Source organism: Chinchilla lanigera, unplaced genomic scaffold, assembly GCF_000276665.1.
Source record: "Chinchilla lanigera isolate Chin_1 unplaced genomic scaffold, ChiLan1.0 scaffold00132, whole genome shotgun sequence".
Lineage (NCBI taxonomy): Eukaryota > Metazoa > Chordata > Mammalia > Rodentia > Chinchillidae > Chinchilla > Chinchilla lanigera.
The window spans coordinates 16,876-38,345 of NW_004955533.1; the positions used below are offsets into that span (position 1 = coordinate 16,876).

Here is a 21,470-nt window from a genome sequence, read left to right on the forward strand (position 1 = left end):
CAAAAAAAAAAAAAAAAAGAGTTCGAGACTAGCCTAGAGTACGAAGTGAGCTCAAAGCCATCCTGAACACCATAGCGAGACCCTATCTCAAAAAAGACAAATAAATGAAACAGAATCATCTAGATGTGGCGTCTGTCTCTTAAAAATTTATTTCTAAGTGAGTTTTTTTCTTCTTTCTTTCAGTGTGTAAAGGTTGCCATAAAGGACAAACAAGTAAAATACTTTATACATTACAGTGGTTGGAATAAAAAGTGAGTATTAGATTTTGAAAAGTAATTTGTTTGCAGCTTTACTGTAACCTGATTTATATTAAAGTGAGGATAAGAAAAACGTATTTTTTTAGGGTATAAAATCTGTATGAGAAATTAGAGTACTCAGGCATTTCATTTATCTTTCTTTGATTGATTGATTGATTGATTGGAGACCCAGCCTTACCAGGTAATCCAGGCTTGCCTTAAACCCCTGGTATAAATCCTACCTCTTGACTCCTGAGGTGTGCACTACCACGTCCAGCTAGCCTGAATTTTTGGGCCAGTTAATATTCAAAACTACTTGGGTTTCTCTACATAGAAAAGGGGAAAGTATAGAAATTTTTGATTTGGGCAGGATGTGATATGCTAATGACAGAATTTACAAACTTTCTGAAGTTTGGAAACATAATTTGACAGAAAGTGTTTCTATGTTTTTGTTTAATGATATTTTGCTATCATTGTCGGTTAACTACTTTCTAAGAGTTGATTTTTTAGTAACTGCTTTGTGTAACCTGATGGGACTTCAGTGCCTGATTTACTGTAGGAGCAATGCCATCTGATTTGATGAGTACTCTTGCTATGGAAGGAAAGTTTTTCTATTGAATCTATTGGTCCTGTGACTTTGGTTCTGTTTCATAGTGCCCTGTCCAGATAACCAACCCGGTTAATTTTGTTAGGGAATTTTTTTATCGGTCAAATGCTTTTACCTAAGGACTATCAAGACCAGTTACTTCTCTTTGATCAGTATGGTTGTGGAAGAGTGGAAATATAAAATGTATTATTTCTAATAATAATAAGTACGTATTATCCATACCTGAAAGTGACCTCCTAGTTTTATATTTTAAATATTGAGAAATTGGGGAAATAATTGGGGAAAACTGTGTTTCAATAAACAGTCATTTGCCGGTACCGGAGAAAAACCAAAAAAAAAAAAAATAAAAATAAACAGTCATTTGCAATTCTGATATACAGGGAAATGTATGATGTGCTCCTAGTGTGTCTCATAGAAAATGAAATGTTAAACTGTACTTCAATATTAAATAATTACTGGGCTTATATTTTTTCATACTGATACTCTACTAATAGCCAGGTAATAATGTCTTATTTATTCTTAGTAAGTAGGAAAGTTAAAAAGTCTGTACAGAGTATCAAAGGAAAACAAAGGAAATTCCACAGGTGTAGGCCACTTAAATACTTTGAAAGAATCATTTTAGAATTTCATCTTAATGGCTGTAAATACATCCTTTGGTGTGCTTTCATGTATCGTAAACATTGTGGGTAAAATTACACATGGGTGTGTGTTAGTCAAAGACTGGATATTAAGTGGCTTTTGTATCTTGTCCAAAAATTGTGAAAATACCAAATACTTTTTCTCACTTCATTGCTTCAATAAAATAACATTTTCCCCCTTCATGTATTATAGTCTAGTAGCAGAAAGAAATGGTAGATTTATAGAAGTTGATCTTACCTTTAGAAGTATTTAGAGAAACCTTAGATAAACCTGTTTTGAAATGGGAAAGAGTTATTCAGATACCCAGCAAGTGTGTTTTCATTCAGTGCTGCTGTTTATATTTCTGTTCCTGGGTTGTGACTTTGGGGGATTTAAATACCAAGATAACTTCAGAAAACTGAAATTTTGTGCTTGACCTATATAAAAGTATATGAGCCTTTGGCTTTCAATTGTTACCCTAATACAGTTTTTCTTCAGAGCAAAGGATGATGTCCATTCCATTTTCCTTTTATTCAGCAAGGATTTTCAGCTCTCTACATGGAAAGTTTTTTGACCTGTTGTGGGTTTTTAAAAATTTTTATTTATTTATTTATTTTAAATGAAGGTGCTTATTTATTTATTTATTTATTTGTGCCAGGAATCAAACTCAGGACCTTGTACTTGCCAGGCAGGTGCTGTGCCACGACTTACCACGCTGGCCCAGAAAGTGCTTATTTAGATGAATTATATCAGAAAAGGAAGGGACTTGTAAGGTTCTAAAGTGGAGCATCATGATAATTAAAAATTAGCTAGTTCCCTTTGATTTAGAGAGAATTGGAATAAACAGGTACAATTTTTTTAAATAACTAATTTTGATAGTGGTTTGTAGGATATCATTTTTAAAAACCATACAGCGAAAGTGATCATCAAATTGGATTTTTAACTTTATATATATATAAAAAATAATTTTTTTTACCTTATTGAGAAACACAGATACTAAGATATTTCTAAATTTTCAAAAACCTTACTGGAATTTATTGGCATAGACATTAAATATTCCATTTGTAAGTGACTTAATAAAAGTTAAGCTAAATTCTGCACCTAGTTACTGAGATTACTTTGTACTATGCTGTCTGTATCAGAAGTGCTGTGAGGCCCAGGCGCTCTGAAAACACTTTGAAGACACATGAGGATATTGTAGCCCTTTTTCCTGTTCCTGAAGGAGCTCCCTCAGTACACCACCCCCTCCTGACCTCTAGGTAAATGCATGTTTTAAAGTTTTCTCTAGGAAATCATGTTGAGATTGGTTTTTATTTTTATTATTATTTTTTTTTCCTTTCGACTATATTCTATTAAGAGGTCAGAGGCTGGAACCATTAAATAAAAGCTAGTACCTTGAGAGTACACCAGGTGTGTCACTAAAGGAGCTCCATCAGCAGGAGAAAAGACTCACTTTGCTCAAAAAGTTTGGCATTCCCTAAGAGATAACTCCTTTTGTTTTCTTCTTTGGAGGGAACATACACACCAAGAGGAATTTTGCTTTAGAGGAATTTTATGTCATACCAGAATGCCTTACTGACATTTTAAGAGCAATTACACCTTTTAATGTTCAGAAAGCCTTCTGGTAGCCTTGCACATTAGGGTGTTCACTTATAAATGAAGGGAAGTAAAGAAAGGTATACTGTAATTTCATAAAACATTGAAATACCTTAACGTATGATAACGTAGCTGAGTTATCTAGATATGGTAGGTAAGTATCACAGAATTGGTAATGTGTTCTTGACATATACCTTAAATGTTTTTATTCATCAGGGATTTTCAAGTGTTTTTTTACATTTAATCTCAGCTCCATTTGGTAGGTACAGATAAATAAGGCAAAGAGAGTTATGTAATTGCTATTACATGTAGCTAACAAACAAGTTGGTTGTAGTTTTTATGATTCTGTTCATTGTGGGCTCTTACGTTTGATCTTTGACAGTTAAAATTTTAAGATAGTATTTTTATTCTGTAAGTGATGGTGAACCTTTTAGAGCTTTCAGTGGTAGCACAGACCCTGTGACACGTGTGCATAGGTTCACCACCACTGACTTTAAAGATTGTGTCATGTTCTTAGGACGTTTCTGAAAATGATTGGAATACCATGGCTTTTGGAGTCAGTTTAGATTTAGAACGCTGTTTCTTTAAATATAAAATTTTCTTTTACAGAACAGACTCACTAGATTTTTATTGTCATTGAAAATGGATTTATGCCATTAGTTCATCAAATGCTTTCAGAGAAATCTGAAGTTTTGCCTCTTGGATCTCTAAAAATTAATTGGACAATAGAGTATGAGTTATAATGAAAATGCTTTAGAATGATACTTTAACTCTTCTCTTTGTAGTTGGGATGAGTGGGTTCCAGAAAGCAGAGTACTCAAGTATGTGGACACCAATCTGCAGAAACAGCGAGAACTTCAAAAGGCCAATCAGTAAGTTTGTTTTGAGAAATGAACATTGAGGAGAAATGACTACAAAATAGATTTTGAACATGGAAAGGACAGTCAGAATCTTGTTGGGTGCCTGTCTGCCTGTGAAGAGATTGTTGTGCAGGCTGTGTTACTGCTTTTACTTCGAGTAATTAGACAAGCCTCTCTCCATCTCATTGTTTGAACCTGCCATTATAGTGGAATAGAAACAACAGAATTTTGTTGGAAGTATGAACTCTTAATGTTTAGCATCTTTGTTACTAGCTTGTTTCTGAACACATACTGAGGGGGAAAGCCTTGCAAGACTAGTCTGTGAAGTAATTGTTCTCTCTTAATTTCAAGGCTGAAATATGTATTTAAATACTATGAGAAAATAGGGTCAGATTGAAAGAAAATATATGGATTAGTGAATTCTAAAATACAAAAGGAAGTTGCAGTTACATGAAACACAGTTAATTTATTTTGGGTTTTTGAGGCAGGGACTTGCTATGTAGTGCAGCTGGCCTTGAGCTCATTGTGTAACCCAGGCTGGCTGCAAACTCGAGGTACTTCTCCTGCCTCAGCTGTTGGGATTACAGGCCCACGCCACCACACCCGGCCCAAAGACACCATGTATTATGATCATTTTTTACCAACTTTGACATTGGTGGCTCCAGAACAGTTTTGGTGAACCTTACAGACCTTTCAGTACCAACAAACAGCCCACTGCAGCATGTGTGTTGCAGGTTCGCTACCAGTGCTGTAGAAGAACCAAGTGTTAGGACTTTTACTCTGAAATTTTTTGCTTGGTTTTTATAAATACGTTCTTTCTGTCCAACTTATTTAAAACTTTGTACCAGAAAGTGTGTATGCTTGGGAACCTCATTTTTAACACAGATTGCAGGTGGAATCAAGCTAACACGACTTTATTTTTCCCCATTAACAGCTTATTTTATAATGTAATGACTTGATAACTTATTTTTGAAGGGAGCAATATGCAGAAGGAAAGATGAGAGGGGCTGCTCCAGGAAAGAAGACATCTGGTCTGCAACAGAAAAATGTTGAAGTGTAAGAAGCTCTGTGCTTTGCTCTAATTCTGCATACTGTTTTATAATTCTGAAAGTTCATCGTGTGTTAGACTTTAGGAAGTTTGGAACACTGTTGGGACTTAATGCTGTTGAGACTCGGTTTCTCACATACTGAGTTATTAAGGTCATTGAAAATACATAGAAGTTTTTTTTATTTTCCTTAACATAATCAGCTCTGTTGTGGTAAAATACTTACAACGTAATATACACTATCTTTTTTTTGGTACCGGGAATCGAACTCAGGACCTTGCGCTTATATCCCTGGCCCAACACACACTATTTAAGCTATGCATAATTCATGTGAGATTTCCGTCTTTTTAGGGTTTTTGTCATTTAAGTGGAATCTTGACAGTTTTGTGGGTATGTGTAAGTAATGTTCATGGTTTACTCTGACTCAAATACAGTCTCAAAAGTAAATGTTTTGGAAAGCAAAACTAAATTACTGGGATAAATAGAGCTTGTGATTTTTTTTGGTAGAAAGACTTGTTTTTATAAACTATATACTTGAGTTTATTTATTTATTTATAATATATAGCAGTAATACAACCTTGGAAGAAGGATATCTTCTAAAGTATTCGTGTTCTACTTTTCTGTTATTTGCAAAGAGGTGAGAATTTTAACCATCAATAAAAATCCACATATCTGAGCAGAAAACCATACTTATTACTTCATCTTACTTACCAAAGCAGTATTTCTTTGTGGATTTAATCCTGATGAAGTTGAAATAAAGTGTTGCAGTAAATAATTATATTTTTCTCTCCTTTTAGGAAAACTAAAAAGAATAAACAAAAAAGTAAGACTTAAAATTATTTTGTCTTTATAACATATTTTAAATTGTAAAATATGTACAACATTAACTGTTATAAAAACTATGACACTTTGAAAGCAAGCTTAAATTTCTTGTTGGTCTCAAATATGAACTAGCAATGTTACCGGTATGTACATAGTGGCTAAGCCCAATCTTTCTACAAAACTGAGAAACTTGGAAGCATTTATTTTCACCTGCTTTAGCCTTAACTCTGCTTCAGAAAAATAACATTTAATACATGAAAGAGGGTGGTAGTATTAAATGTTTGCCCATTGGGTAGAGCTTTTCCTAAAAGTTGTATTTTTGGTAGAAATGTGATTCTGTAACTTAGATTCAAGTAATAGCTGTGTAACAGAGAAATGAAGAGAGAGGGTGTGCCATGCTTGTGTTTTCCATGGATTCTTTTTTAATTAGCTAACCATCGCTACTGCTTTGTAGCCCCTGGTAATGGAGATGGTGGCAGTACCAGCGAGACACCTCAGCCTCCTCGGAAGAAGAGGGCTCGAGTTGATCCTACTGTTGAAAATGTAAGTTTTTGAATAGCCTGTTACAATTTTTAGTCTTACTCACGTTACATCACATTAACAACAAAAAGTAATCATAGGACTTCAGTTGTCAAAAGTATTGCTAACATGGTTAACTACCTCAATTGTGGATAAAGAATGTATTTGTTTAAAAAAAAATTGTATTTCTATCCATTATCACCCTCCCAGTCAGAGACTGAACCTTTGCACTGAACTATCCCCAGCCTAGGCTGGGCTTGAATGTGTAATCTTTTTGGAGTAGAGAACTTACAGGTGGTAATTCTTATTTCATCTGTAGCTCTGAAATTAAACTACCCCAAACTCATGAGGTGTTGTGTAAAATGTTCACATCCCAGGATAAGTATATTTCAGCCAGGCGTGGTAGCCCATACCTGGAATACCAGCAATTTGGAGGCTGAGGCAGGGGAATCACTGAGTTCAAGGCCGGCCTGAACTACATGGCAGACTCCATTTCTTTTTTTTTCCTCCTGTCTTTTTGGGAGTCTCACTATGCAGTTGAGGCTGGCCTTGAGCTCACTTTGTAGCCCAGGTTGGTCTTGAACTCGGAACGATCCTCCTGCCTCAGCCTCCTGAGTGCTGGGATTATAGGTGTGCACCACCACGCCCAACCTTCAATTTTGATTTTTTTTAAAAAAATTTGTTTTGGTGCAACACTGAGTATACTTATTAGATCATGTTAAATGGTTCATCGAATTCCAATATGGTTTAAACCTATACATTATTTTAAACCAATAAAAATATCCTGAAACGTGTGTGTTCAGATGTACTACTTTACAATTTTTGCTAGGTAAATGTAAGGTGATCTATTGCTAATTTATTATAGTTATAATTTCCAAACTTGCATTTGAAGTTTGTAATTGACTAGCTTATATTTCTGCGGCTAAAGTTAAAAGGCAGTAGGACACTTTGGTTTGTTCCAAAAAATTGGAGCTTTAGGACAGGTTTGATGAGATGATTAGAAATCAGTATTTTTAGGGGCAGGGAGATATATTAGGGTCAGATTCAGGACCTCACACATGCTAGTCAAGCACTGTCACTGAGCTGTATCCCCACAGCCCTAGAAATCAATACATTTAATTACTTTCATGAATTAGACTTTAAAAGGTAGCTCTGTTTGAGATAGTTTCAACAATGAATATGAAAATGCTAAATTAAGATAAAATGTATTAGGTCCAGATGTTCCATTTCCCTAAGAAGGGAAATTCACTTAACAATTTTTACTTTCACATGCAAAAGCGTGAAATAAACTGGTGTGATTTCTAAATCATATTCCCTTGCATGTTTAATTGTATGATGTCTATGCTTATGACATTTTAAATAATCCCAGCTGCACAGGTTGCTACCTTAAGGAATCACTTTATACCTAGTGTCTCTGAAGGTATAAAAAAATCAGCCCTCTGTTGCTATTCAGGCAATGTTTTAAATTCTTTTTTCTATTTAGGAAGAAACATTTATGAACAGAGTTGAAGTTAAAGTAAAGATCCCTGAGGAGCTGAAACCATGGCTTGTCGATGACTGGGACCTAATTACCAGGCAGAAACAGGTAACTTGGACAGGTTGTACGCTATGTGATATGTTTTTGTAGTAAAAAGAAAAAAGGTTGAAAATTTAAGTATGGTTGAGAAATACTTTAATTCAGGAGACTGAACAGTTACCACCAGGCAGAATAACTTTGAGAAGAATAAAACAGTGCATACCTAAATTTCATTACTTAAGGGTGATTCTAAAAAATTGGGAGGTAATTTTTGGAGGTTGCTATGGCAGATACTCAAAGGGACAAGCTTGTGTTTCCTTTCCTGCTGTCATTTAAACTGCAACATCTGCTCATGTTCCTGCTAATGGAATATAGCACAAAGCACATAGCATCACCAGCAGAAGAACTTAAAGTCCTTGGTCTACTTACTGTGGAAATATTTAATTAGAGGGACATGTTGAACATCAGAAGAGTTCAGTTGAATGCTAGGAGAAATAAACCAAATTGCTTAGACAAATGAAAAGGTGGGCCTGTGGGTATAAGAGGTAAGAATAGTGACTACTTGAGGATTATGAGATATCTCAGTCATATATAAGTGGCATAGTCTGAATCATTTAAATTAAGCTGCCAGGATTCAAACTATGGCTTTACCACTTTATATCTATGAGTGCTGACTACACTTTCTTGGCCTTTTTGTGCTTTAGTTTCCACTTTAGTGGAATAATAATAGTTCCTGCTTCATAGTGTTGATGTGAGGATGAAGATAGAGAATGCTGTTACTGCTTCAGGCTAGGTCTGGCATATAAATACAGTTCTAGGCAATTCTAGTGGGCGATAATCCCCGCGTAGGCACACTGAAGTGTGGTACATGCTGTAGTGGTGGCGAACCTTTGGAATGTGTTCCACATTGAGTTGTTTGCTATCATTAAAAACTGTAAAGTTTACCATCTCTGCTATACTGTATGTGTGTCAATAGATGGTCAACTATTACAGTAGTCCACTGTGGTAGCCACTAGCCAAGTATCCAGGTTTCACATGTAGAATGATGCCTTTTCCTATTTTTAAATACTGTTAGGTGATCTTTTGGTTGCAGAAAAGGTTATCCAGTGTCATTTTTCTATTAAAAATACAATATTTGTAGTCATTTGTTTTTGTTTCATAGCTCTTTTATCTTCCTGCCAAGAAGAATGTGGACTCCATTCTAGAGGACTATGCAAATTACAAGAAATCTCGAGGAAACACAGATAATAAGTAAGAATATATCACTTTTGAGTATGTCCAAGAAACTTGTACTTGGAAATAGTAAAATATTAGCAAAATAGCATTTTATTTTGTTTCTTGTTCTTTATGGCAGTGCTAGAAATTGAGCTTGACGGGTCCCAAGCATGCTGGGCAAACAACACTAAGCTACACCTCGATCCCATTTGTGTGTTTGAGACAGAGTCACAATAAATTGCTAGCCATTTCCTTGAATTTGGAATAGCAGTAGTTCATTGTCACTGGTTCCACTTGTAATTCCTTAACCTGATGTCTACATTCTCCTCACTCTTCCAGACTAATGGTTTTTGTTCATTTACTAGGGAATATGCTGTTAATGAGGTGGTAGCAGGGATAAAAGAATACTTCAACGTGATGCTGGGCACTCAGCTCCTCTACAAATTTGAGAGACCACAGTATGCCGAGATCCTTGCCGATCACCCTGATGCACCCATGTCCCAGGTGTACGGAGCACCACATCTACTGAGATTATTTGGTAACACGTCATTTAGAAAACATGGCTTTACATTTTCTGTTTTGTTGTTTTATTCTGAGACAGGGTCTCACTCTGTAGCCCAGGCTGGCTTTGAATTTGTGGCGATCCCCATGCCTCAGCCTCCTGAGTGGCGGAATTACAGACATCAACCACCGTGTTTGGCTTGCTTTTTTCTCTTGGAGCCTTCAATAGTTTGCCTTATTTTGTCATCCCTAAATGCAAAAAGTGAAGTAACGTTCCAGAATATGACTTCATTCCAATTTGAACTTTTTAGTTATAAAATCATGTAATTTTAAGTGAATTGATGGCTACATCTGCTCATATAAAGTACATGGTTTTATAATGCTCCTTTATAACTTTGGATAAATTATTTTGTTTAAATAGTACGAATTGGAGCAATGTTGGCCTATACACCTCTGGATGAGAAGAGCCTTGCTTTATTACTGAATTATCTTCATGATTTCCTCAAGTAAGTCTGATTGGAATTATAAATTCGAATTGGCATGATATAGTGAAAATTTCTGTAGGAGATACGCTGTAATTACTTATATAACGTATTGGTACAAATGTAATATAAACAAATGTGGGAATCTTACAACATGATAAAGTTAGCATATAGGTGCGGTAAAGGGAGAATGATGGAGTCCCTAAATATAAAAGTTGTTCAGATAGAATGTAATGTATTTATAGCTTTGTACTGATGTGTGTACATGTTAAAGGGCTGGCGTCTTTTTTTCTTCAAGACGAGGTCTCACTATATCATTCAAGCTAGTCTCAAACTTGCAGCTATCCTCCTGCCTCAGCCTCCCAAGTGCTGGGATTATAGGCTATGCCAACATGCTCGGTTTAACACAGAGTTCTTGCACAGTACTTGGAGGAACAAACCGGTGAAATGGGGACAGTGAGATTTGCAGAAATGGGAAATACAAAGGAACATTAAAAATGTACCCAACAGTATAGTAAAAACAGTAAAACATCTCTGGATTGCCGAAGACTGAAGAAATGGGGAAAAGGACAGCCCTTGTTTCTACGTCTTGTTAGAAAACATTTCTGTTTTAAATCTTTCTAGAAGCTTTTAAATCTTTATAATGAATAACATTTTATTTTTAGATATCTGGCGAAGAATTCGGCAACTTTGTTTAGTGCCAGTGATTATGAAGTGGCCCCTCCTGAGTACCATCGGAAAGCGGTGTGAGGCACTCTCATCTGTGTCTGGATCTCTGTCCACACGTTTTTGTTCCTAGTCTTTCTCTTGTACAAATGATGTACTTTGAAGATGTTAGTGTATAACAGAGTTGATGTTTGTTTTGTTTGATTTTAAACAGAAAAAATAAAAGGGGTTTTCAGCTCCTTTTTTCTTTTTTTTTCATTTCAAAGTTGCTACCAGTGTATTCAATGATGGACAACAGAGAGTCATGGTGTAGAGTGTTTTATTGCCTAGTTGACAAAGCTGCTTTTGAATGCTGGTGGTTCTATTCCTTTGACACTACGCACTTTTATAATACGTGTTAATGCTATATGACAAAATGCTCTGATTCCTAGTGCCAAAGGTCCAATTCAGTGTATATAACTGAACACACTCATCCATTTGTGCTCTTTTTTTTTTTTAACGGTGCTTAAAGAGCCCATCCTTTGCAAGTCATCCATGTTGTTCCTTAGGCATTTTATCTTTGCTCAGATTGTTGAAGAATGGTGAACTGTTTCATGGTTTTTGTATTTGTGTCTAATGCACGTTTTAACATGATAGACGCAATGCATTGTGTAGCTACAGTTTTCTGGAAAAGTCAATCTTTTAGGAATTGTTTTTCAGATCTTCAATAAATTTTTTCTTTAAATTTCAAAGAGCAGTGTGTGTGTGTGTGTGTGTGTAGATGTTATTAAAATCATCTATGTTGTGTTGTGTGATTAGACACTTGGTTTTTCAGATGGGTGTTTGACTTCCAGTTTTGGGTTTGTTTTTTTTTTTTCTCCCCGGTACTGGGAATCGAACTCATGACCTTGTGCTTGCCAAGCAGGTGCTGTGCCATCCAGTTTTGGTTTTTATGGAATGAGAAGTTTAGCTTTTGGTACCTAGCCCTAACTCATAGCAACTGCAGTAGTTTGCTTTCTTGAGTACCTAGTTCACATGATGGTCTCTACTTTCCCCAGACTGTTACAAGGTTGAACATTTAAAGCAGTTTTACATGTGTAACAGATTGCTTTCTGTCATCTTCCTGTATTTAAGGTATTTACTTCAGAAACAGCTAAAAAATAGCTCTATGCAAAATATTTATGAAGGAAAACATTCCTCCCCTTTATAGATGTTTGGTTTGGACATAGGTAGAGATAACAGTTACAGTGCAAAGCTTTAGAGTGATGATTTTGGGGGGATGGGGGCTGAGGGAGTGGAATGGAGATAAGCTTCAGAGGTAAATGGGATTGGCCAGGGTGTTCCTAGCCAAAGTACTAGTTTTCCAGCTTTTTTTTTTTTTTTTAATTCAGTCCTCTGCTGTTATCCCTTCCCTTTTGTTACCACAGTACCAACAGAATCTTATTTTTAACAGCTATGAACCAGCCTTGGTGTTGCACGCTTGTAATCCCAGCATTCAGGAGGCTGAGGCAAGAGGATTGCCTTGAATTGGAGGCCAGCCTGAACTACATTCAAGAAACCAGTTATGGATTGTTACTGCTTGGGAACTTTTAGTTGAATGTTACTGGTACACAAATTTCTGACATTTTATTCATGGTTCTTTAAACATTAGTTTCACTTGGTTAGGTATTTAGAGATACGTTTGTGGAGCTGGAGAGTGTAGCTTATTGGCAGAGCTTTTGTCTGGCATGTGTAGGATCTTATTCCTAGCATACAGAAATAAAGATTTGCTTGTTTAGCACATCTAAGATCGCATGTGTAGTATCTTAGATGTGCAAGAGTTTTTGGTTTGGGTTTTCCCTTCTATCCAGTCTGCAGAGTTGTATTTTTATCCTAATGGTATTGTATGTTTACTCAGTCAAGATTGTCTTTATGTGTCATTTATTTTTAATTTGTGCAAATGTGTACCTTAGTTTGACATGGAACACATTCCTGTAAGAGCAGCCACTGAAATTTTTTTGGCTTCAGAATTCTAGTCCTGCAAAGTTTGGTATGCCTTCAATCTAGATAATGTAGGGGTACTGCTTATAAAAGTGTGTTTAAAATATTTAAAGAGAAAACAGTTGAAAAAATGAGAAAGGAAGAAGATGGGCTTAACCAAGACCTTTGTAAAGTAATGGAACACTTGGTAAGAAATACAAAACATTGCTTGAAGGCACTAGAGTGCTAAAATAGTGAAGTCTTCAGTGGGCTAGTATGAAGGAGGTCACAATTCTAGGGATGGAAACCCATGTTTAGTGCTGCTTTTACCTTTTTTTTTTTAATAGGGTCTTCCAAAAGCAATGATCCTCCCTCAAGCCTTCAGAGTGCTGGGGTTACTGGCCTGGGTGACCTCCCACCCCCCAGCTACTGCTGCTTTTATCTTGCAAATATTTACTTTGATCTAAGCTGCTGAATAGTGGTGGGCAAAGTGGTTCTTTGGTTTTCTCTTGGCTAGAGGATACAAATGGGAGTGTGAGGCTTGCCTAGAAGTTAACCCTTTAAAAGGTTGTGTACCCTAGGGATACAGATCAACCAAGTGTAATTCTTCAAACTTGTAAATTTTCAGCAAATAGCTAGTTATATGAGAAAATACTACATGAGAAGGAAGGAAAGGGCTGGGGATTTAGGTCAGTGGCACAGTGCCTGCCTGGCAAGCGCAAGGTCGTGCATTTGATTCCCGGTACCAGGAAAAAAAAAACAAACAAAAAAACAAAAAGGAAAAAAAAAATCAGAACTGAGACACTCAGGATATAGGCCAGTAATGGCAAATCTTGTGGAGATTTTAGTGATAATGACCAGCTGTGGGACCCAGTGATATGGCTTCCCCAACACTGATACAGGCTCTTAGATACCATTTAATAAGTGACAAGTACTTCTTTTGAGACAGGGTCTCATTATGTAGTACAAGCTGGCCTCAAACTCATGGTGATCCTCCTGCCTCAGCCTCCCTAGTGCTGGGATTATAGCCATGTGCCACCATGCCCAGTTTGACAAGTACTCTTTTTTTTTTTAAAAGGAAAGCACAAGTCAGATAAAACTAAAGAGGAAAAAAAGTAAACTGGAAAATTACTTTCAGTAGGGCAAGGAGAAACCTGCATATTGAGGGGCATGCAAAGCAGAAGAGAGAGAGGACATAACAGTGGCAAACCTAGTTGATAGTGTTTGTAGGATAGTTATAGTTGAAAATGGGGATTGGTAGCAACTTTGCAGGACTGAAGAAAGAGTCTCAGGTGTAAAAATTTAAGAAATCCTAGTGAGCCTCAGGCATAACTGAAATAGGACAGGGACACTCAAGGATTTTCAGACTGCCTTTTCTTCATGACCTCTATCCATTACAGGGAAGACTTGCCCCTCCTCCCTTGCTGGTAGTATATGGAATGCACCCTCCTTTTACCACCTCTCAAGTGTATTGCAAGGAGCAGGTGTGCTTTAAGAGCAAGGGGACTTCCAAGGGTGAGAATGGCTACTGAAGCAAATCCTATAGGAGGAAGTCCCCTAAAACATGGAGGAGAGGTTCCCCCAAAATAACATTCAGGGCCCAGTGAAAAATTACCAGACCCTTTACACCTGAATGATGCCATAATTATAAGCTAGTCCTGATCTTCTGTTAGGACCCAGTGTGAGTATCAGGCTTGTGCCTCCTTTAGCTCCTCCAGCTAAAATCTCTTCCCTGCTTCTCTTTTTAACTCTGCCTAGTAAATCTCATGCACCTTTCACTGATGTCCTGAATTGAAATTTTTTTTCTGTGGAGACTGACAAACGTGGGTGGTGGTGGTGATTTAAGGTCCCCATCCTCTAGGGGAACCTCTTCAAGCTTGTCCAGTGATGTGCCATTTTCTTGATTTCACCCAAAGTGAGCAAAAGAACTCTTGCGACAAAACCACTTATTAAAACGTAAAAAATTCATTTCAATTCAAACAGCTTAGTATCTATAGAGCATTAATGTTAAAAAGGTAAAATACTTTTTTTTAATTTTTAAATTTTTTTTTTTGGTGCTGGGAATCAAACAGGACCTTGCACGTGCCAGGCAGGCATTTGTGCCACTGAATTACATCCCTGGCAAAAAGGTGAAATACTTTTTAAAAAACCAGACATCCTTCAAAAACATTGACAGAGCTAGAATAATGTGTCAAAGTTTACTGATAACAGGGGAAATGCTAGACATCAAATAGTTTGTGTTTGCTGAAGTTGAAGAATTCTAAGGAACAATAGCGGTTGCAAGTAGGAAAATTTATTGGAGGAAAGGAATAGCTCCTGAGAGACAGGAGGAGTCCCAAACGGGTTGCCCACCAGCACACTTCTCAAAGGAACTTTTATATAGCAAAATCATGAGGCGGGTACAACATGGGTCAACATTAGGATCATCAGTAAGGTTGCAAGTATAGTCTGCTTAGGGAATGCTGATCTAACGGTAGCAAGGGAACATGAGTGGCAACATTAACCTTGGTTGATAATCTATAGTCTTGGCCTTGTCTTTAGTCTTAGCAGTCTTAGTGGTCTTGGTCTTGGTAGATGGGAGAGGATGGCCCACTCCTAAGATAATGGGAAATCTCAAAAGGGCAATACCAATTATCGCAAATCTTCAGTCATCCCTTAGGGAAGTACGTAAACCTAGCCATTGTGACTTAATCTTAAAATACACCTCTAGCCACAGTCCTGATGGATTCTCATGTTTGCACTGACTCCCTCAAGAAACCAGCCTTAAGTGCCTAATGTATTTCTACCTTAGCTGCCTGGAATATTACTAGCAAGGTCAAGCTGAATAAAGATACTAAGTATTTTGTATAAAAGATGTGTGTGCAAAAAAAAAAAAAAAGAAATAAACTATGGGGACTGGGGATTTAGCTCAGCGGCAAAGCGCCTGCCTGGCAAGCGCAAGGTCGTGAGTTCGGTTCCCGGTACCGGAGAAAAACAAAACAAAAAAAAAAGGTGTGTGTGCAGTAAGCTCAGTGAAAATGATGTGGGTAAATTCATGTTTGAGTTTAAAATATCAAATTCTATGCTGATCATTGTCCAGGGAGAAGGTAATCAAAAAAACGAGTATTGGGATCCAGGGCAACTCACAGAATGGGGTCCAGGTGGTGCAGACAGCTAAATTATTTAGAAATATAGGCAGGCAGACAGGGCAGGCCCCTCAAAAGTTCAGTGCAGAGGACAGCTTTAGCTGGAGGCACATTCCTTAATGGATAGTCAACCCTCAGGATAGAGCAATGACTACACCCACGTAGTTCCTCTAATGATAAACTATAGTGATTGATATTTTAAATGGGCATCACTCACCTTGGGTGTGCAACCAACCCCCCTCTCCCCCCCCAAAGTCATTGTTTGGTCCATGTTCCCAAGCTGCATAACTTGGTTCCCCTTTTGATCCCCATTTAATCAGGATTACCTAAGTGATTATACTTGTAATCTTACTGGTTGACCATAGCTTTAATTCACCTCACACCCACCTTGTGATTTCCCATTGGATCAATGTTATCTAAGGCACTATACTTGTTATGTTGAATAGTTTTGTCCCATGACATACCTGGCTCACCTCATGGCTTTGCTGTTTAAAACTCCCTTGAGAAGTAGAGTTCCCAGGGCTACCCACTCAGGACCCTCTTCTGGCCCTCTTAGAAGTTCTCTTTCTTGATACTTCCTACTGTTACCCTCCATTGCTCCTAGAATTCATTCTTTGATTTTAGAAAACATGAACTTGGCATATCACACATCTAGCAGGTTGGGAGTTCTATTTCCTTTATTATTTGGAGGTCCTATTTCATCCATGCATCATTAGGATAAGTGAAGCTTTTTTTTTTTTTTTTTTTTTTTTGTTTTTCTCTGGTACCGGGAACCGAACTCACGACCTTGCGCTTGCCAGGCAGGCGCTTTTGCCGCTGAGCTAAATCTCCAGCCCCAAGTGAAGCTTTAATACAGATCCTCCTTAATGTTGTCATGTGTGCAAAGCTAACCAAGGATCTGTCCTAGAGTTTTATGGTAATAAGGCAGAGGACAAACTATTCAGAGGCGGGTCAGAGCATTTTGAAGCTAGCTTGACTTTACCATAGGTGGAATTCCAATGAAAAGTTTGACTGTTTTGCCATTGAAAGACCTGTTCTTGCCAGAAATTGGGGTGGGAGGAGCAGCAGGGTGCCCCAGGAAGATACTGGTTAATCAGCTAGGTGCAGTAGGGCACACTTGTAATTCCAGCACTCTGGGAGGCTGAGGGAGGAGGATCACAAGTTACAGCCTACCCCGGCCAGTTGGACTCAATGAGACCCTGTCTGGAAAATAAAATAGGTCTTGGTATGTACATAAGTTTAAAGGCCCTGGGTTGAATCTCCAGTGATGCACACAGATTTTGGTTAGATATATACAAATATCCTTGGGCCAGGGATATAGCTCAGTGGCACAAGCGCGTGCCTGGCAAGCCTGAGGTCGTGAGTTCGATTCTTGGTACCAAAAAAAGAAAAAGAAAAAAAGAGCATTTGCTCTTATACAAATATCCTTTAAATCTGTTTAAAGGAGTACTCACTGAAATGCAGATACTCTGAAGGCCGCTGGAGGGAGCACCTTTAAATGTCATAGGTTTCAAATTAATTTCCTTGCAAGTACAAGGTCATTCTGGCCTTTAGTTTCTTGATTGGCTATTACTTATGGTTGGGGCCAGGGCTATAGCTCAGCGGCATAAGCGCTTGCCTGGCAAGCCTGAGGTCATGAATTCGATTCCTGATACCAAAAAAAAAAAAAAAAAGAAAAACACCATGCATATTACAGTTTTCCTGAATAATTTTGACTTCTTGTTTGCATGATTTCAACATAGGTAGTAACATATAGCCAGGTTTCATAAATCATGATTTTGGCTGCTACAGTCTGTGGCAGGCTAGGCACTGATCTATAGAAATGGCAAGACTGGGGAGGAATTTCAGAGACTTTGTCTAGTAGGTGCCAGGTGTCACCAAAACTGTCTTATCCCCTCCTCCCTCCTTTCTCTTTTTGTAGTCTGGGGATTGAGTAGGGGGCCTTGCTCATGCTAGGCTATGCTCTACCACTGAGCAACATCTGCCTCCCCATTAGTCTTGTTAAAATGGAAGAGTTGTTTGCGCATTCCCAGTACTAGGTCCCTATCACATAAATAGCTTGAAAACATTTTCTCATTCTGTGGATTGTCTTGTCACTTTCGTCCACAGGTCTTACACTTTAGCGAAATCTAATTTATTTTCTTATTATCAGCCCTAATGTGTGTGTATTCTTTAAATCTACACACACATCCTATCTGAAAATAGAGACAGCTTTACTTCTTCTGGTCTGGATGCCCTATGTTCCTTTTTCTTGGCAACAGTGCCTGTAAGTAGTGTTGGATAGCAGTGGTGAGAACAGACATCCTTGTCTTATTCCTGCTTTAAGAGGAAATGCTTTCAGCCTTTCACTACTAAGTATGTTAGATGCAGGTTTTTACACTTGCCCTTGCCCATGCTCTTTCTGTCTAGATGAGTTGTTTTTTTTGTTTTTGTTTTTTTTTTTTTTTTTGGTTTTTCTCCGGTACCGGGAACCGAACTCACGACCTTGCGCTTGCAAGGCAGGCGCTTTTGCCGCTGAGCTAAATCCCCAGCCCCTAGCTGAGTTGTTTTTTGGATTTTGAGTTTTTCAGTTATGAAAGGGTATTAGATCTTCCTGTCCCTCCTTAGTGCTAGAAATGGAGATCTGGCCTTGAGTATGCTAGGCAAGTGCTTTACCTCTGAGTTACTCCCCCAGCCCAGGTATTGGATTTTTCTCAAGTGCTTTCTTTGCATCTGTTGAGACAATCCTGGAGTTTCATCCTTTATTACAAATTTGATATATTACATTGATTTTCCTATGTCAAACCAACATTTTATTCCTGGGATAAACCCCACTTGGTCCTTATGAATAATCTTTTGTGTGTGTGTGTGTGTGTGTGTGTGTGTGTGTGTCTTTTTGAGACAGGGTCTTGCTATGCAGTTCAAGTTGGACTTGAGCTCATTTTGTAGTCCAGGCTGATCTCAAACTCCCAGTGATCCTCCTGCCTCAGCCTCCCGAGTACTAGGATTACAGGCATGCTTCACCACACCTGGCTGTATAATCCTTTTTATATTATGCTGGATTTACTTTGATGGTATTTCATTGATGATTCTCATATCTATATTAATTAGTATATAAGTCAGCTTTCTCATTGGTGGAACAAAATACCTGACATTCACAATTTGAGGAGAGGTTTGATTTGGCTTACAGTTTCAGAGGGTTTCAGTCCATGGTCAGCTGACTGAAAGTCAGAAACAGGGTGGTGGAAGGGGCTGGCAGAGGAAAGCTACTCCATTCATGCCAGCCAGGAAACAGAACAGGAAGAGTCACAAAGAGAGATACACCCCAGTGACCCACCTCCTCCAGCCAGGCCCCACCTCCTCCAGCCAGGCCCCACCTCCTAACTGCGCATTTGTGAACTCCTTAATAGACTAACCCATTGATACATGTAGTGTCTCCACAGTCCTATCACCTTCCAGGAGTTCTACCACTGAGCATAAGACTTTTGGGGACATTTTAGAGTTAAGCCACAATAAGGGACATTGGTCTGTAGTTTCCATGTGATGTGTTCTGTTTTTAACATTTGAACTTTAACTTCACCTCCCCCTAAACTTCATTGCCCCTCTGCCCCGAGTGGGAGGTAGCTCCTTGGTGCCAAAGATGTGTCCCATGGTGTGGAGGACCACCTAGGCGATTCTCCTTAAAGAAGGAGCAATTGTCTCCATTTTGGCTGAGGCTGACCCCATTTCCATGTATTGATATGTACAGAGCTGGTTAGGACCTTTTCCTTATCCCATCAGTTGGCTTTAGGTAATACATATCAGTGTAGCTCAGGTGCTGATGGTAATCGTTGAAGATGGCAGGCGTGTTTCCCCAGGCCCCCGTTGTTTCCACAAGTGAGCCAAGATGAGGCGGGATGTGTGAGCCAGTGCTCCACGCTGTCACTGTTGGCTGGGATCAAGCCTGGGGATAGAAGCTATGACTTCCTGGGCTTATAAGATTATACATCAGAACTAAAGCACCAACCCCAAAACATCAGGTACTATCTCAGTTGTGTTATACAGATTACTCTTTCTGCGTATCCTTCTCTCTGCATTTGCAGAGGGGATTTCACGCCTCCTACCTAGCCCAGCTCGTGGCACTCACCTGCTTCCCAAGGTTCTCACAGTCACTCATCCTCAAGCCACTCTGTTCTTCATGAAGAATAAAACCTGGCTTCAGCCTTGGGTTGAGGCTTTTGCTCTGGATGGCCATCACTGTGGCTGGACGTAGGACCCCTGGGCTCCCCATAACTACGGATATGCCTCAGTGCCTTTATTCTTGCCAAGGATTGCCCTGGAAGTGGTACATTGGAATTAACCCACTAGGATTCCAATAACTTTTCATGGGATTACAAATATAAACTTCCTGGGCCACGACAAACACTGGAAAGGGCTCTTTATACCATGGCCCTCACATCCTTAGAAGCCAGCACAGGGCTTGTCGTTAGGGTGTCAAGAGGTGGTAATGGAGACCAGGTAGGCAGCACCTGCTTTGTACCAGGTCTTCTCTGGATCTTTGGGGTTCAAGTGCATTTGGATTTATTTTTTCAGATAGATGTCACTTTGTCGCTATGTTCAAGTGGCCCAAGGCCTGGGCCATTTTACCTGTTTGTAACAGTCATGCCAACAGCGCTCTTGCCTGTCCCTGTGCCTGACACTGGCACGGACTTGCACACAGCTAACTTTTCAGTGTTTGGTAAATGGATGAAAGGGAGGGCTTTTTTTATTGTTTATTGAGACAGCATCTTGCCATGTAGTTCCAGCTGGCCTTGAATTCATTATGTGCCATATAGTTCCACATTGGCCTCAAACTCACAGCAGTCTTTCTGCCTCAGCCTCCCAGTGCTAGGATTACAGGTGTGTGCCACCACCCCTTGCCCAAACCTGTATTTTTATTTTTGTTAAGAATTAATTTATGTTAATCTTTCCATTCAAGAATGAGAGTTGCCTCTCAATTTGTGTTTATAGTTTCTTGTAATTCAGTCATTTTCTTTGCTTAAGATTCATCTCTCCACCCTTTGATAACTGTTCCTAGCTACTGGTTTTATTGCTACTTTTTAAAAATACTTTTTTTCAGAGTTTTATTGAAAGGTTCTGGCTGCATATGATAACCAGACACTTTCAGAGCTCTTCCATGAGTCCTAAACTGGATGAAGATGGAGCCGGAGCAGCACTGTAACCAGCACTGTTGGTGCCCTTGGGGCACCGGCAGTATCTGCCCTGGATGGCTCCTTCTCCATTGCTGACAGTGTGATTTGGGAATTCTTCCAATATAAAGGAGATATGCTTTCACTTCATGTTAGTTTTTAAAGCTCCAGAATAGAATTTCATCCAACTACTATAAAATCTATGAAGATGATTGCTTTTTTTTTTTTTTTTTTTTTGGTGTTTTGAGACAGGGTCTTACTGTGTTGTTCAGGCTAGCTTTGAACTACGTAGTCCAGTCTGGCCTTGAACGCTCGGTGATCCTCCTGCCTCAGTCTCCTGAGTGTTGGCAGTACAGGCATGCACTACCATGCCCAGCTGATTCCTTTGTTTTTTGACAGGATCTCAGTCCTGCTGCCTTGGGCTCTCAAGTGCTGGGATTACAGGTATATGCACCATGCCCAGCTAAGATAATTTTGTCTTCATGTGTACTTGGGGTGTCTTAAGATATTAGAATTCCTTCACAAATTAAACCACACTTGGGCTGGGGATTTAGCTCAGCTGCACAGCGCCTGCCT

At 38.7% G+C, this 21,470-nt stretch overlaps 1 protein-coding gene across 1 annotated transcript in view; it reads left to right on the forward strand.

Moving 5' to 3' along the window:
- Positions 1–11,415, forward strand: part of Morf4l1 (mortality factor 4 like 1) — a gene marked incomplete at its 5' end in the record, with an annotated part of 13,521 nt that extends 2,106 nt beyond the window's left edge. The window contains 11 exon segments of the mRNA XM_005410374.2: positions 184–251; positions 2,604–2,720; positions 3,843–3,929; positions 4,893–4,973; positions 5,761–5,786; positions 6,240–6,328; positions 7,788–7,889; positions 8,983–9,071; positions 9,401–9,573; positions 9,958–10,042; positions 10,684–11,415. Coding sequence (XP_005410431.2) covers positions 184–251; positions 2,604–2,720; positions 3,843–3,929; positions 4,893–4,973; positions 5,761–5,786; positions 6,240–6,328; positions 7,788–7,889; positions 8,983–9,071; positions 9,401–9,573; positions 9,958–10,042; positions 10,684–10,768 — 1,002 coding nt within the window.
- Between the last annotated feature and the right edge of the window lie 10,055 nt (positions 11,416–21,470).